Raw genomic sequence first — 18,521 nt, 5'->3', positions numbered from 1 at the left:
TCGAACTCATTCTGTCTGTCTGCTGTCGATGAGCACAGCTGACATGTTGTCGGGGCAGAATGTGTCCAGAGGGTGAGGTAAGTTTAGCTTCACACTCTATTTAATCTAAATAGAGACGTACTATAGACTTCTGTTGGTTTTTTGCCTAAACCTAAAAGAAAACATTTTGCATTTTAATAAGTCCAAAAAAAAAAAAAAAGGTTTATTTAGGAATCAATTTTTCAATTGAGGGTGTCTTTAAGATCCAAAAGGGAGGTTTTGAAAAATCACTTCTGGGGACAATTTTGTACCCAAACCATAACATGTGCGGACACACACTCATAGAGGATATACACTACTGTTCAAAAGTTTGGGGTTAGTTTTTTTAAAAAAAATTATGTTTTTGAAAGTAGTCTCTTCTGCTCACCAAGGCTGCATTTATTTAATCAAACAGTATATTGTGACTTTTGTCTTTCTTTCTTTTTTTTTTCAGGATTCTTTAATGAATAGAAAGTTCAAAAGAACGGCATTTATTTAAAATACAATTTTTTAACATGATAAATATTGTTACTGTCACTTTTGATTAATTTAATGCACTACTGATAAATAAAAGTATTAATTAATAAAAAAATCATACATACCCTAAACTTTTGAATGGTATGTTCTCTGAAATAAAAAATTGTTATTTAGCATTTTATGTGTTATTTAGCATTTTAATCCAACGTCTTATTTAATTGGAATGGCAATTAGAGTCAAGTCAAAAATAGACAAAACATTGTGGTTGATATTGCTTTGTTTATTTGTTAGATGGGATTGGAAAGTCAGGTAGAGTGCATGCAGTGCAGTGCAAAGTGTAGTACTCTATTTTACTATTGTTATCTAAAAAGTGGATTGGAATGTATGTCTAGACTGCTGACCAAGTAATAAAGGCACTATCTTTCTATCTACAGCCTTGGCATAAAGCTTATTGTTTGCTTACAGCCATGTTTCTAGATTATTGTGTAGAGTGATCAGATGCATTTTAAATAATTACAAATAGACCTTATCACAAAAACCCACATTTTTGGCCCTGGCACAAAATGACCAGCTAACATAATTTTCACTAATCATATCATCAGCACATGGGAAAGTGTGAACAAGTTCTCACCAGGTGAAATCACTCAATCATTCTGATTGGATTATAAGAGCAGACTGATTGCTGTAAAAGGTGGGAAGAAGCACTGTGTTCTTTAGCAATGGTTACCTTTAAAAAAAAGCAAGATGTGTGTCCATCATCAATTTGCATCAAAATGGTTTCAGGAGAGAAACCTCAAGGAGAGAGATTCGACTGCAGTAAAGAAGACTTCAGGACGTCCCAGAGCGTCCAGCAACTGTCTCGTCCAGCAACTTGGATACGACAGCTATGTGTCACCACCAGTGCAGATCTTGCTCAGTATTGGCAGCAGGGGGGTGTGAGGGCATCTGCACCAAGACTTTTGGACAACGGCCTGGTGTCAAGAAGGGCAGCAAAAAAGCCACTTCTCTCCAAGAAAAACATCTAGGACAGACTGAAATTCTGCAGGAAGTGCAAGGATTGATGCATTAATTCTCTGATGAAGCCCCAAAGGGAAACTCTACTATGAGTCCTGTGTCATGCCAACAGTGAAGCATCCTGAGACCATCCATGTGTGGGGTTGCTTTTCATCCAGGGAAGTGGGCTCTCTCCAAAAACACTGCCTTGAATAAAGAATTGTATTGAAACATCCTGCAAGAGCTTCTCCCAACAACCCAGGAGTAATTTGGTGATGATCCATGCATTTTCCAGTAAGATGGAGCACCATGTCACAAGGCAAGAGTGGCTCAGTGATCATTACATGTAAATTTTGGATCCGTAGCCAGGCAGCCCCACTGATCTTAATCCCATAGAGAACCTTTAGTCAATCCTCAAATGGCGAATGGACAATCAGACTCTGAGCGCTATACGGCAAGAATTGATCTCTATCAGCCAGAAGCTAATATCCAGCATGCCAGGGCAAATTGCTGAGGTTATGAAGAAGGGTCAACACTGTAAAAATATTGACTCTTTGCATATATTAAAGGGTTTTTGCCAGTAAAAGCCTTTAAATCTTATGAAATGCTAATCATTGTTTTTCCAGTATACCATAGAAACATGTGAAAATTAATCTACAAATACAAAAGAAGCAAACTTTGCTAATCAATTTATGTCACTGCGAATACTTTTCTCCCCGTTTCACATTTTTCTGGTGTTTAAACCAATTCAGACCAGCCACAATACATCCAGGGACATTTAGCTGTGGGAAAGGCTAAAGTCAAACAGATGAGAGAGAGAGCGAAAACAACATTGTGCCACTGACTGAACTTAGGTAACCCGTCCCTCAACGGGGTTTATGACCTTTTGATTATGTTGGACATTATCTCAGCAGTGCATGAGTGCTTTTGTCAGAGGGAACGTTCTACATCTCGGTTTGCTGAGCTGAGGTGCATCAGTCACAATAGTGAACCAGTAGTGTAGAATGATCCGGAGTGATCTGCCCACTCACAAAGAATCAACCCACTCACATTTTAGAGAACTTTTTTTATGCAAACACTGCAGTCAGCAAACTTACTCATGGATTTTTATTTCCTATTTCCTATTTCCTATTTCCTGCCATGAATATTACTTGTGCTTAACTAGTCTAAACATATCAGTTTTCAACATCTGTGTGTGTAGAGGATAGGAAGTACAAGGCCACAGGCCTCTACTGTCCTCGCCTGTGATTGGCTGATGACCCTTCTCCTCTGTGTTTCTCCTCACGAGTTCATTAATGAAATGGATTTCACTGTGGAGATGGATGTCTCAGTGCTGTGTGTGTCCTGCCGTGTCTGAAAGGCCATAATATGTTTGATGTCTCTCTCCAGCATAGAAGATTGGCACCTGGTTAATGCCTTCAAAGCCAAAAGTTACTGTTTGTGGATGCTTGTGACAAACCATTGCAAAGGAATAGTCAGGTGAAGAACATGTCAAGGACAGATTGACCCAAAATCAAAAGAAAGATGTAAGAAATCATGCTTTACTTATAGAAAATGAAGCCTGTTTTTGGACTATATTTTCTTCATTGCCATTTTTACAGCGATTAAACATGCTTTACTCAAGTTCTCATTACTGCTGTGCAAAAACATTTCTGTCATTGCTGTAAGGAAAAACAAAACATCATTCAAATTTACTACACTACCATTCAAAAGTTTGGGTTCATTAAGAAATGTATACTTAATTCAGAAAGAATGCATTAATTTGATCAAAAGTCACAGTAAAGACTTTTACATTGTTACAAACAATTTCTATTTCAAATAAATTCTGTTCGTTTGAACTTTTCATCTAATAATCTTGAAAAAATGTATAAAGGTTTCCACAGCTCAACTGTTTCCAACATTGATAATAATAAGAAATGTTTCTTGAACACTAAATCACAGTTAGTATATTAGAAGGATTTCTGAAGGATCATTTGACTCTGAAGACTGCAGTAATGATGCTGAATATATATATAATAAAATAGTATTCACATTATTTATGTTTTTAATGCATTTTTTAATCGAATGCTTTGGTGAGCATAGGAGAGTTTTTTTTTTTAAATCTTTTTTTTAATGACCTTTTTAAAGACTTTTGAACAGTATGTATATGTTTCAAGGGAGTTTTTCCATGTACTATCTGTGTGAAATGAGACCCAGACATGTTTTTGTTTGATTATCAGTCACTTTGAGAATGTATGTGTTAGTATTTGCAAAGCTGTTAGTTTTAGCAAGCATGTCAAAACGAAGAGAAGATCCTCAGGGCGAAGAATTTCACTGCTTTCAGTACTTCACATTTGTGTGTGTACATTGAGTCGTCTGTACGCTCTCACTTTTTGCCAGCTTTTGTTACTGAGATTCATTTGTGGCTGAAGGACACAGGAAGTCATTACTAAAGAAGTTTCCTCGGTCCACTGTCTGTTTGCACTTTCGGTATTACTGTATGTGTATATTTGTGTGCCAGTTTGTGTCTGCAGTTTTTTTGTGCAAGACCTTATGATGCACTTCCTTTAACACTCAAATAACCCTGCCGGGGTGTTACCCTTTGCCCTTCTTGCACCAAATACCACTTGGATCACAAAGATTTTTTTTGAGCTGTAGATTATGCTTGTGCTAATCTCACTATTACATAAAGAGATGCTTTTGAAATATTAACTCTTTCCCCGGCATTGACAGAATTTTCTATTATTCATGACACAACGCTTCTCCGCCATTGATGGAAATTTCCGGCAATCCATGTTATACGGTAGAGGAAGCTATTACGCATCTTCTAAAAGAGTATGAATCTCCGGATAAAAACACAGATGAAGAAAAAGGAAACAAGTGATAGAAGCATGGCTTATGCACATGTAAAATAACAATCATCCAACATTAAACAGCATATAAATGCTAATGCTAACGCCTAATAGAGACAGAGCGTATTTAGGCCACGCCCACACCGGGGGGGGGGAAACAATCCAACTGTCTCCATTGACTTTGCATTGCGAGAGGCTGCCTCCTTGTCATTTCTTGCTTCTGACAAAAGACAGAAAAATGCCTAAAAGCTGTACAGCAAACAAGCTAAAAAAAAACAGAAATACGTTTTTATTAGCTCTCGACCCCAAAAAACGAGTGTTTAAGGACATAAATGTGGATACAGGCAGTTGAGACAGAGCGTCACGTGTCTCATTACTCTGAGAACTAACGTACGCCTGCTGGAGGAGACCGTAATCGGCAACACTGGATAGTTTATCTTACAGAAATATAATATATAAAACTGACATTTGGATATTTGACTCACCAGTGACCAAATGTGTAACTTACTGCACACGTAGTGTATTTTTAGTGCATACTGAGTGTCAGGATCCCACAATTTACCCATTCGTTCCAGCCTGTATCCACTTTTATGTCCTCAAACGCTCGTTTTTTGGGGTCGACAGCTTATGAAAACTTATTTCTGGGTTTCTTAACTTGTTTGCTGTACACCTTGTCACATAGCAGCTTTTAGGCATTATTCTGTCTTTTGTTAGAAGCAAGAAATGACAAGGAGGCAGCCTCTCGCAATGCAAAGTCAATGGAGACCGTTGGACTGTTTTCCCCCCGGGTGGGCGTGGTCTTCAGATTATGACGCGTTGCGCTCTGTCTCTATGTCGACCTAGGAAATGGTTTAGGACTGTGCAAGCTTAGGGGATGTTGATGGACTCGATCTACTCCATATATGGTTTGACCATCGTTCTGAATGCGATCCGGCCGTAGTCTTTTTTTCTCTATTTTCTCAGCTTTTTATTTAAAATGTTGTTTTTATGATACTTGCCCCCCCTTTCAAGTGTTGATAAAAAAAGAATGCATGAAGCTAGAATAAAAAGGTTTTTTTTGTTCTGTTTTTTAAAGCAGAGCATGTTCTTGTGTATATATTACATGTTCAGATATTCATACAACAAAATATTCAGGCGGCCATGAAAGTTTGTGAAAATGATCAGAAATGCTGGTGGGGAAAGAGTTAATAGCATACACTGACCTGAACAGTCAGGGTTCAATGTCAGTTCTTAAAGGGATAGTTCACCCAAAAATGAAAATTTACTCACCCTAATGTCATTCCAACTGAGACTTTTGTTCTATGTGTGGAACACAGAAGAAGATAATTTGAAGTGTTTTAACTCTTTTCAAGCTTTGGTCCATATAAGGAAAGTCAATGGGTTCAAAACAACATTGTGCCCTGCTGAAATTCATTGAATGGGCAAAAAGCACAAGACATTTTTCAAAATGTCTTGTTCCACAGAAGGGTTGTTAATCTCTGGTACATAGGGAGAAGCTTGTCAATGAGAGTGACAGTTTGTGATATCTTCCAACAAGACACTCCCCTCATGTAATCCTCATAAAATCAGCTTGGCTGATCCTGTGTTTTGACACACCGTCTAGTCAGATGGTTTGAAGACCCCAGTCAAAGACCACTCTCTCGCTATCCTTCTGTCACCCTCTGGCTCGCTGGCCACTGAGTGCTTCTAGCTCTCACGTTTCACTGTAACTTCTCTTTCAGTGCTGTTGGGGAAATTGCAGCTCAGCTATCAGTTCAGAGCCTGAAGTTAAAAACATCTCTCAAAATGCCAGCTTCTGGGTCAACCAACCTGGAAAGATTTGGAGTGTGTTTAAATTAGTATAAAAGCATGTTCCCCTTGTCTTCTTGCATCGAACACAACCCACCCCCATATAAAAGCCTCTTATGGTACCTCCATAAAGAAGAGGGGGTTGGGGGCAGATGGGAAAGAACTGGATTAAGGGGAATGTGACACACACTCTTAGCGTTTCATGTGCATACATTTGGTGAGGATTTTAAAACGACAATCTAATCTACGTCTACAATCTAATCTTTATTCTACAGTGGGTTTGGTGTTTATTGAGTTCCAGCCAATAATGTTATTTGTCTCTTAAGAGGGCAGTTTTTCTATCCCTCCTTTTACTCATCTTATACTCTTTTATGTCCTTTTTGGAGAGGTTAATAATATCTCTTTCTCTCTGTGTGCAGTGTGTGATGGATTGCTGTCTGCTTGTGCAATTGGAAAGAAAGACTTGGGTGGATGTTTGTGCCAGTAAGCACTGGGTGCCCCAAAATGGCCCTTTATACTGGCACAAAGAGAGCCTAAAGAACCAAAGCAAACACTCAAAGAGCCGCTTGTGTTATGGTGTTGTCCCCCTTACAAGATTCAAAAACATTTAGCTGATTTTTTCCCTTTGCGTTAATGTACCACTATTAAAAATCTAGCCGATAATTATTTTCATGTTCTGGTCAATAACAGATGCCGATATTTAAATCCAATACTGTTTTGTAAACTAAAATCAGTAAATTTAGGCATCACAACATTACAATGCACAGTATGAAAAATGGATATTCATTTGCTGCACTGTTATTAAATTAGTGTTTTTAAAGATTACTTATCTTACTTAATATAAATGTAAAAATCTGATGAATGAGCTCAAACAATTAAATCGACCAGTTGCGAATCACTGATATTTGCAGAAAACAGTGTTTCTGATATATTGTGCACCCCTAGTTATTGAAAATGTAAGTGTTTGTGAGTAAGCAATAGTGAAGTATATCTAAAAATGGTCAAATTGAAATTTGAATATTCAAGTCAGGAATATTATCTGGAAGTCATATGTCAGCCAGAAAAGACTCCCAAGTGTGAATAGTGTGTGAATAGTGTGTTCACACTGAAAATTCCAAAAAGAAAAGTGCACTTTAAATACACGGATGATGCACTTAATTAACTTCAACTCAACTGTCGCAACTTTAATTACGTAGCGGAGGGGGAGGGGCATCGGACTCCGATGTCGAATGACAAAATAACCATATAAAATTCATACATGGATGAATACATAGTGCATAAGTACGTACGTATATAAGTGCATAGTGTAGTGCATCATTTGGGACGCAACTTTAATTTTTCCCAAACAATAACTCGGAACAGCGGAACTGCCTTCAGATTCAGGTCTCTTAACTAGGCCTGTGTGTGTGTGCTCTAAATTTCATGCTGTGTCATTATAAGTATCAAGCCCCGGAGTAATAAAATTGAATCCCATAAACACATGCACAAAGTGGCCGAAAGCCCAATTATTGGCTTTGAAACCACAGCAGTCTATTCTGAATTAAATCTCTGCTTTTAGCTTCACCTCCTGGAGTTGCTTGCTGAATCTAAGGCAACTGCAGGGGAAGTGTTGTCATCACTGAACTAGACAGAGAATGAGACTCTAGAGGCCTCCAAAGGGCTGAATGACTGACAAAAGCCACATTATCAGACATCTAAGGGGGGTGAAGAGCCTCCATGTCTCTTTACCATTCCGTTTCAGCTAAAATACTCTCATCCAGTCAGTCAGCCAAAGGGCGAGAGAAAGATAATGTCACAGATGAATTTGAGTTGACAGATGTGAAATACTAGTTTTGATATCTGTTTGAGGCTAAATGTGTAGGAGGAACAAAGTGAAATAGAGCAAAATTATGTTTCAGATACTGGAAGAGACGCATACACAGGAACGACACATTTCTTGATTTATTAGAAAAATATTGGAGATAGCAGTCTTAATTTTGTGATATTTGATTTGATTTGTAAACATCTGAATATCCTGCACTTTACTGGCATGGGACACTGACTATTTATTTTATTTTATTCTATTTCTATCAAAGAATCCTGAAGAAAAAGTATCATGGTTTTGACAAAAATGTTAAGCAGCAAAACAGTTTTCAACACTGATAATAATAAATGTTTCTTGAGCAATATTAGAATGATTTCTGAAGTGTCACGTGACTGAATATTGTGGTAATTCAGCTTTACCATCACAGGACTAAATCACATTTTAAAATATATTCAAATAGAAGCCATATATTTCTGTATTCTTCTGTTCAAGCAAACATGGTTATTAACTAATTAAATTACCAAATATAAATATCTGCCTATTTATCAACCTGGCCGGTATATTGATTGATAACTAGATGGAAAGGTAAGAAATCTTGCATTTTGCTGCTTGTTTTTTTTGCTGAAAGCCGTACTCCAAGACAGGAAGAGACCGTCTTACTGACACTCAACAACAATTTGCTATTTACATAAACAATCAGGATTTTTTTGTGAAGACAGTCAAACTTGATTGTTCATGGCACCAAATGATGTCTGAGGAGTCTCATTTTCTTCTCTTCCTATAGTGATTCAAAACCCTGAGTCAGGAACAAACATTTCAAGATGAATAAGAACATGTCTTGATTTGTTGTGGTGGTTTGACATCTTAACAGGTCATTCCCCTCCGGGCAAAAAGGGTAAATCAGATTTTAAATCCATAATCCAGATGACAATGTTGTTGTCGTCTCCCTTGTTTATGTAACTCTGGCTTCCGGAGGAACTATTTTTGTTCTTATATTGCTATCGACTGTAACGTAAAAAGACTAAGAATGGTGACGAACAAGCTTGATCTTTAGGATTTGAACTTATGTATGCAGACTGGACATAACACAGAAGAGCAGAGTGCAATGTGCCAGTTAAAGGTGCTCTAAGCAATGTCACACGTTTTTTAGGCTGAAACATTTTTTGTCACATACAGCAAACATCTCCTCACTATCCGCTAGCTGTCTGTTCCCTGAACACACTGTTAAAAAAAGCGGTCTCTGTAGAGACCCCAGGCTCCACAAACGGCAACAAAAACAAACTGGCCCAGCCTGGACCATGAAACATAACAAACAGTGTTCCAGCCAATAACCGACAAGAATGATTTGGGGGTGGGGGTTGAGGGGTTAGTGCACGTGCACATGAAGGGGGGTGTGGGGAGTGGAGGAGAGAGAAGCATGAAGAGGGAAGTTAGCTAGAGGAGAGATGTCGTAGACAACGACTAACGTTAGAATTATATTCTCTTGAATTTTGATATGGCCGACACACGACCAAAGAGACGACGTTCCGATGAACAAATAGCAAAGAAGAGAGAAAAGGAACGCGCAAAGTCCCGAATTTACATCGGAAAAGCCTGTTTCAGGAAGCACGGAAGGGAGGAGGGAGGGTTGAGCTAGCCTCCGTTTCGTTTGACAATACTTAGAACGTCAACAAGAAGTGACGTCACCCAACATCGCTTAGAGCACCTTTAAGAGTTTATGGAAGTGCTGGGACATGGTGATGTTAGCTAATCATCAGTCTGAGTAACGTAAGCTGCATGACAGCTAATGCAGAAGTTTTTAGTGGGTACCTCTTTCTCTTCTGCTCATTCTTTCTGTTGAATTTTCAAGGTCTGGGTACTCTGCAAAAGATCTCCATGACCTGTCTGATCTATCTAAAATCATTCTGAAAACACTGCGGAATCCAGCTTCACATCAGCCACTGCAAAGCGACCAACCACCGTCAGAATATCTGTCTGTAAAATAAGTAGCCTACCTGTACTATTGTAGACTATTTCATAGACATAATAGAACAAAGCAGACTTAAGTGTTGATTGTGATTATCTAGGTAACTTGCTACTTGGTGCCTCAAACAAAACCTAAGGCTGAGAGTATGACGTAATTGCAAAGGATCATGGTTAAGTTTTCCCTTCTTGCTTGAATATTTATTTATAATTTGTACAGATGTGTTTATGATGGAGTTTGTCTTGTATCTGCTAAACGAATAAATGTAAATATTGAAACAAAGGTCATGTTTTATATGTTAGTTAGGCCTTTTGATCAACTTTGTTTACTTGAGCAGCCGTCTCTCACCTGTACCCCAGACAACACTTATGTCTGACTTCATTTCCTGTCTTTGTCTGGCTTTTTGTTCCTCACAGTGGTATTATTTCCTCTATGTCTGTGCCTGTCTCAGTCTTGTTGTTGTTGTTAACTAGATTGAGCTCTAAAATGATCACATGACTTTTGATTGACCTAAAGAATGTCAACGACGTCTCTGAAGCGCTCTTATGAATGTAGCACTGAAGGATAGTTGAAATAATAGAAATCCAGCCTACAAAATTCCCTGAGGCTAAATTGTATATGTAAGTGTCTGATTGGAGGTTTCTGTGACGGGTTTAATGCTGGATTAGCTCTGCACAGCAAAATCTATATGTTTGCACGTAGGGATGGTTCTATGTGGGTCACCTTGATGGAAGGTGAAAGTGCATAAAATAAAGAAGCAGAGAGGAAGAGAGCTCTTGAAATGTTGAGTGTTGAATTGGTGGACAAGTGTTGAGTTCTTATAATCACTATGACAGACTTGGTAATACTCACACCTCTGCAGAAGTGATAACACATGAACACATTCTTTTGTACAGTAGTCTTGTGCAGATTGCCGGTCACGCTTTAACCTTGCCCTTTTTCTTATCGTGTTGTTTAAAGCAGGAGAGGCTTGATAAAAGCATAAGCATTTAGAGTGTCTTAATTTTTAATTAACCTGATTCACCCTCTCATTCATATCTGTAATCTCCATAGTGACCATTTCTGCATGAGCATGTGAGAGAGATTTATTTAAAAACTTTATTTAAATAGTGCATCTAAAAATGAAAATTCTGTCCTCATTTACTCACCCTCATGTTAATCAAAACCTGTTTGACTTTTTGTTCTATGAAACACAATAGATTATATATTTTGTTTTGTCCATAAAATGAAATTTGACAATTTGACACAAACATTTTGATGGTATTATCTATAGTATTATTATTATTATTATTATTATTATTATTATTATAAATACTGCAAACCAAGTTGATGTCATCTTGATGAGGAATGATTTGACATATGTGTTATTAAAGCTGCGAAAATGGCTGCCGAGTCAACAGAGTTGCCTAAAGGGGACTTTGGTTGTATTTTAGAGAATTGTAAACACCAGTCTCTCTCAGGCTCAGCCACACACAGTAATCACTATATGCATTATTCAGTGAGTGGGGTTGTGAGTGGGTGTGATGTATTGGGCACGAGAGTCGACGTGACCGTGTGCAAATTATCAACAGAAGACTTATGGCGTAGAGCTTGACTAGGCACACAGGGCACTCACAAAATTGTTCTTTGTTCAAAGCCCTGCATGGCAACTGCCCAGCCAATGAAATGTCAAAACTGCTGACTCAAGGCAGGTCAAGCTTTGACTGTTTTTAAACAGGTTTCCCCAAACACTTTCCTCATCCGCCATTGGTTGAAGAACAAAATATCCCCGCCCCAAACTCACGCTATTGGTTCAGCCACTGTTGCTATGTCAGACTGGCTAGGGTGCTCAAACAAACAGAGCAATGTTTTGATAGCACTGTTGTGTTTTCACTTTTCAGAGTGCATCAACCTACACAGGGTGTACTTGTAGATATTATAATAAAATAGGACAAAAGTATTTATTTATCAAGCCTTTAGACCACAAGAAAGTCATTAATTGTCATCCAACAAAGTTTAGCAGAGTTAAATTCGTTAAGAAATATAAAATTGGCAACTACCAGTGGGAGTTTGGTCAGTGAAGTTCACGTGATTTGCCACCTGACACTGCAGTCGAGTTGAAACGTCCAAAAGCAACCAACAGCACAGTAACTTGGTGACCTCTAGTGATTTAATCACTGTCAGTGTGAATGGAGCTTCAAACTTGCACCCTGACAGACTCATGAACAGGAACCATGGCGATTGAAATCCCACCGTTTCTCTGTGGAGCGTGTGAACTGCATCTCCATTGATCTCTAGTGCTGTAACCTCTGACCTCTGTTGGAAGACCCTCAGCGTACAAGGCCACCCTGTCATGATTTCTCTTAGTGGTTGCTTTACTCTCTCTCTTTTACTCTACAATAGTCAAGACCGGTGTCCTAATGAGTGAACCTATTTAAAGAGAACGCTACTGCTTCTATATTTAACCTACTAAGATGCTCTCTTTAAGCACCTAGTGCCTGCCTCTTTGTGGCTTTGGGTTAGAGAGCCGTGACTGACTCTTGTCTCTGATTCCTTATTTTTCTCTTCCGCCTTCTCTGTATCGCTTGCTGTCCCTCTTGCTTCAAGAAGGACCTCTCTTTCTCAGCGGGGGCCGGTTTTGGCCCCAGATCCACAGGAGACATGTTCTCCTACCTTCGATCTCCACACTACCTGGTGAGTGTCCGAGCACTGAAGGGGGAAATTGAGAATGCTGTGATATACAGGAAGACGTTTAATGTAGGTTGGGTTCTCATTTAAGGGTGTGGATCCTTATGTATGATAAATGTTATCCATGGATAATTGTTATCCACGTGTACATTTTTAACATAATTGAAATTGAAATAAAAATGTTAATCAAATAATAATTATAAAAATGCAATAAATGTTGGATATATTGTTATTATTAACTGTTAATATTATTAATAATAATATACACTACCATTTAAAAGTTTAATGCTTTTATTCAGCAAGGATGCATTATATTGATCAAAAGTGAAAGCAAAGAGATCCATAAAGTTACAAAACATTTCTATTTCAAATAAATGCTGTTCTATTCTTCAAATAATCCTGAAAAAATTCACTGTTTTCACAAAAATATTAAGCCATGCCACTGCTTTCAACATTGATAATAAGAAATATTTCTTGAGCAGCAAATCAATCATATCAGAATGATTTCTAAAGGATCATGTGACATTGAAGACTGGAGTAATGATGCTGAAAATTCAGCTTTGCCATCACAGGAATAAATTACATTTTAAAAGCTATTTAAATTATTTTCATATTTCACAGTATTACTGTTTTTACTGTATTTTGTCATGTATGTATATGGTATGATTATTATTTTAATTTGCTGCAGTGTTCTGTCATGTCACTGTCATGCTGTCTAACGACTGGAATACTCTTGTGGTGAAATCTCACACATAACTTGACCTACAAGAAATGGACAGTGTGTAGGAGAGAGGGATGATGTCAGTTGTTTTTTTGAACGGAGAGCAGCACTGAGGCTTCCTTAGCAGAGAGGCAAGTACAGGTTGCGTCATTGCGGCCATTGACGTCTTTTTGCTGATTAACCCGTGTCATTCAGGCAAGCATCTTCAACACTTAAGCTTTGTTCCGTCAGTACGGTGGCTTTGTGGTCATCGTGATAAAGACACATTGTTCTGTGTCTATTTCTGCAGCTAAAGGTCTTGTCCAGGGCAGGCATGGGTGTCCTGCACCACTAACATATGTCCTCATATTGCTGCGTTGAGCGTTGGGAATGTCTTTCTCCTATAGTTTTGCATAATTAGAATTCCTTTCCCACAATCCCTCAAACATGCTCTTCAGTTCTGCCATAGAGAAAACTTTTTGGTTGTTTCCAATGCAGAGCCTCATATTTCCAGACTATTTCAGAAGCCTTTCTGAAATCATTGTCCTTTGCTCTTCCATGCCTCTGTGCTGAGAAAGTGACACTTTTGAAAATCTTTTTGGCTGTGTCTGTCACTCCCGAATCGCCTCGCTCTGTCTATTCATCTTTCTGTTCCTCTTTGTTGAGTCATTGTGAGTTGTTCTGAGGGCAGCTCTGCCTGAATAGCTATTGTGCTCTCTGTACCAAGAGCCGTCATCTCCTTTAGTCCATGTGGCAGACGTTCGACGAGAGTCTAAGACGTTTCGTTAACCCTGCTGTGCTTGTGTGTACAGGGGTGACGGACCAACACCGAGAACAACACTTGAGTAAATCAGCCATAGTGATCTAGCACAGCAAGTGCACCGCAATGACTCTGCACCTTTGTTAACAAGCCATGTGCTTAATTTAAGTCTAGGACACACAGTTGGGATTTCTTTTATTGGATACATCATTACAGTGATTGCGTCATTGCATCTAATGTGCATGTTGTCGGGTCGTTTGGCCGATTCTGATTTGATTCACCTTGACGAGATTATCTGTTTCAGTATCAGTTCAGATAAATCCACTCTGTCTGAATTATCAGTCTGTGATTGAGTAAGAGAGAAAGAGAAAAGTATCTCTCTAGAAGGCATTTCCTTTATGCTAAGATACGATCAAAAGACATTATGTGGTGTTGTTTAATATATTTCCTGTTATGCATGATGAACTGAAATATTGTCCATTGTTCTCTCTAAATAAGCAAAACTTTATTTATAAAGCACCTTTTAAAGTGCCTCAATGAAGAAAAACGAAAGTAGTAATTTGCGACAGACTGTTGAATTATTGATAATAAATGCATATCTGAAGTGGTAACAAGTACTTCAAAAATAAAACTTTATCAGAACATTTATCATATTATATTTGTAAAATGGTATCTTTGACAGTAAATTTTCACAATTTGAGACAACAGTGAATTTAAAGACTGATACTGTGTATCCGGCCATGTTTTATGTACAAGCAAGTGTAAAGGCCTGTTTACAACAAGACTAATGTTAAAGTCTGTTTAGGCCCACATGAACATTCGCATGCCATTAATGCAACTTTTATGGGTTTTTTTTGTTTGTTTTTCATTGCGAAGAAAACCAATAAGATTCAAACTTTTGGTCACATGCCTAGAGCTGTTACATAAAACTACAAATTAGTGGCACTTACGAATTAATATTCTTGTATTTGGTGGTGTTTGATAATCCATAGTCAATAAAAATCTGAAAGGCTGTTTGAAACATGTTTTATTTGCTTTCTTCTCTATAACAAGCAAGTTGGAAAGAAAGTTGGGCAGCGCTTTGTGTACTATAGTAGCCGGGGTAACCGCTGTATTCCTGCTTTTCAATAAGTGCTGCCTCTTGTCAGAGATTGAATTTGCATGTTCATTCAGCCCACCTGCTGTTTTTTACACATTGGTCTCAAGTGTTTCATTATCATATTGCTAAGGTAGTTTGGTGCAACACCGTGAAGACATTTAAAAATGGAGGATCCTGCGATCAGTTCTGGCAGCCAATGAGCCAAAGGATTGATTGATTCCTCAGTCTATATGAGTCAGCACAGCAGTCTTGCAGTCTGAACTCTTTTTAAGTGTTTGATAAAGGTCTTTGGTAAGTCAGCCAAAATACAATTGCAGTCTTGATGTAACAAATAAATGGGTTTTGGTGAGTTTCTCACTGCCCGTAAGGAAGTGAGAGAAAAAACACAGAAGAGACACCAGCAAGGTCACCAGCAAGTCTGGTTAAAAAAAACTATACGATTATGATTATAAACCGTTACTTTAGTACCTTTTAAAATGCGTTTTAGATCAGTTAGATTGGATGTTGTGTTTTGATAAAGATCTTTTGTTTGGATGAGTAAGCACTGACTTCAAATCAAGTCCATTAGTGTAATCTAGGAGTAAAGCCACACTGGGTAAACAGTGTTTTGGTATATCAGAGTATAGATCTCTATACTTGTGTTCTAGTGTAGTTGTTGTTGGGATGTTATAATTGTGTTTGTCCTGATTTTCTTAGATAATTACCGGTAGTTGATTGAAACTAATTAAATTGTTATAACAAAAATTATTTAAAGGCTCTTAGCTCTGGTTAAATCTGTATTTTGGAGAATCTTGTATCTTGTATCTTGCTGCTGTGAATCTACCTGTCCGTGTGTGTGCATGGCAGATGTGTTTTTTAGTTTGTACAGACCATAGTTAACCCCATAGTGTGTGTCAGGGAATCATGTCTATGATGCTCAGGACAGTGGACGGAACTGTCACTTGCCAGATCGGACCAGTGCTGCATCGTCACAAAAGTTGATCATTTGCACGTATTGTTAAGCCTTGCAAATTTTATGTTTAAGCTTAAGATGCAAAAGAGAATTCAATTCAGTAATCGTGCACTGTTTGAGAAGTTTGTGTGAGCAACACGCATCCAATGCACGCACCCAGAAAGCCGCATCTCAGTCAGCAGCTTTCATGTCTTCTTGCTCTTGAATGAGTTTCCTCGTAAACATAGGCTGCGTCCAAAATCACATAGTTTGAGTAGGTATTTTTTTGAATAAGTAATTTTTTTGACAACCAAAAAAAAAATGCTAGTATGTTTTATATAGTATCAATGTGTGCAGTATGAATGTAACTTGTACGTACTACATTCGCCATATTGTCGTTCCCATGTGACCTACCAGCGTCAGTTGCGTCACTTCACAGCCATTCACTAGTCCTCTCCTGTGGCCTCATGGGATAGTAAAGTGTTCAACGTATGCACACTTCAGAATTTCACCGGATAGGTCTGGGTCCTGGTACTGTTTTTATTTTATTATTATTACTTTATTTCATTTCTGTACCTGAAATCTACTGTTAGACCAACCTGGAAAGCATTGTTTATTTAATTTGTATGTTTGTTCTATTGTATTTGTATACTTTTGCTTGTAATTTGATTATTTGTTTTTATTGTATTACTTACTGTTAACAATATTGGAAATTTAATATTATATTTATATAGTTAGGCTATTAGTTTTTGGTGTCATAACCTTTTTATTAAGGTTAGATGGGTCAAAAACAATTACCAGACCTATTTTATTTTATTTATTGATTTCTTTTTTAGTGTTGGGGGCCAATTAAAATTTTGGCAGTGCAAGTAAAAATTTTAACCCAACCGGGCCAGTAGAAAAAATCATCCGCGTTGAGCCCTGGACACTAGTTATTGACTAGCATGGTTGTAATGCTCCATACACCATATATTGTGACAAATTCCCATTTCTTTGCTACTTTTTGGAACAAATAGCTTGTTAATAGAAAAATTAATACTATTTGAAAACAATACTCTACTTTCCAATGCTGGAGGTCAATGCATACCCCAATAGATGAATCAAAAGAAGAAAGAGTTTATCCCTGAAGGTCAACCCAAGATTTTACAGGTCAGGATTAGTAGTTTCCCCCCAGCTACAGTCTGCTTTGCTGTAGATACTGGAACTTGTAGGAAATGCATTATGTCGACAAAAATACAAACAGTGGAAAAGTTATACTTGTGTTGCAGAGCGTGTCAGTTCAATTAAGTTTTTCAGTAGTGCAGTTTTTTAAGCCATTGCATTCGTCAGCACATAGAGGCAACACAAAGAGAGAAAGAGGGATAAGGGGGATGGGAGAGAGAGAGATAAAGGACGAATCATCAATCCAGCCTTTCTGTCCAGGAGCATCCTCACCACAACTCACTTCAAGGTTTTAAGCTAATTTAGGTGACAACCCATTCCCATATTTTCAACTCCCCTTGTTCAACTCTCCCTCATCTTATATCTAGAATAATGATTAGTGTGAAATTTCCAGTTTTGTGTAGCATCAAGTTACACAGAAGTGTAGTTTTATGCTCGATGATGGACAATAAAGTATGTCTTTCCAAAAACTTTAATGTATGGAAAACTATGGAAAACATGGATTGGTATCAATGAAGACCAGTATGTGAGTTGTGTGTGTCTGTACAGACTGTAGGTTGAAGATATGGGACATTTACTCACAAGCAGTGGTTTGAGCACAGAGAACAGAGTGTTGCTCACTAGGAGTTCTCTCTAACATTTCTGAATAATTAATAGGGTTTTTTGGGGAGATGAAGGGAACCAATGAGAACACAGGAATTTGCATGGTTGCGGGATGCACCGTCTGCCGCTGTGGATTTGGGACTACCATCAAAGCACACCGCCTGCAGGTTTCACCATACACACACACACACACGCACACACTTCTACGCAATCACAGAAAAACATATATTAACTGCCACATTCACTGTTTACGACGGATGCAAATCTACACATATGGTTCACCCAAAAATAAGAAAAATTCATGTCATCATGTACTCTCCCTAAAGTTGTCACAAACCTGTATATTCTTTTTTTTTATTTTTTTTTATAATATTTCAGTGGTTTTTGTCCATTCAGTAAAAATCTGTGCTCTAGATTGATTGTTTGATTTGATTTGAATTTGATTTGATTTCTTTGTATCCTACTGACTTTTTATTTTATGGACCAAAGAAAACATCTGTCTAGCTCTATGTACATATTATATCTACATTATACATACATATGGATTGATGGATGGATGGATGGATATATGTGCTTCTTAGGCTGTGCATAACTAAAGCAAAGCAAAAATGTTAATAATTTTTGCCAGGTTTTCGTCTTTAATTTCCTCTGGCATTTGTACCCTTTCAACATCTGTTGCAGTGCTTCAGAGAAAAAACTGAGATTGCTCTGACTGAGATTTCATAT

At 37.9% G+C, this 18,521-nt stretch overlaps 1 protein-coding gene across 10 annotated transcripts in view; it reads left to right on the top strand.

Annotated features, from left to right (window-relative positions):
* arhgap12b (Rho GTPase activating protein 12b) overlaps positions 1 to 18,521 on the top strand; it is a 60,454-nt gene that overhangs the window by 17,025 nt on the left and 24,908 nt on the right. For 5 of the 10 annotated variants that reach the window (XM_084134261.1, XM_084134256.1, XM_084134258.1 and 2 more), the window contains exon 3: positions 12,461 to 12,547. The exons of the other annotated variants lie outside the window; for them this stretch is intronic. In XM_084134261.1, coding sequence (XP_083990387.1) covers positions 12,461 to 12,547 — 87 coding nt within the window. The remainder of the gene's footprint in view (positions 1 to 12,460; positions 12,548 to 18,521) is intronic. 10 annotated transcript variants of the gene reach the window in all.

This window comes from Abramis brama (genome assembly GCF_963993115.1).
Source record: "Abramis brama genome assembly, chromosome: 14".
Lineage (NCBI taxonomy): Eukaryota > Metazoa > Chordata > Actinopteri > Cypriniformes > Leuciscidae > Abramis > Abramis brama.
This window is presented reverse-complemented; position numbering and strand designations above follow the sequence as displayed.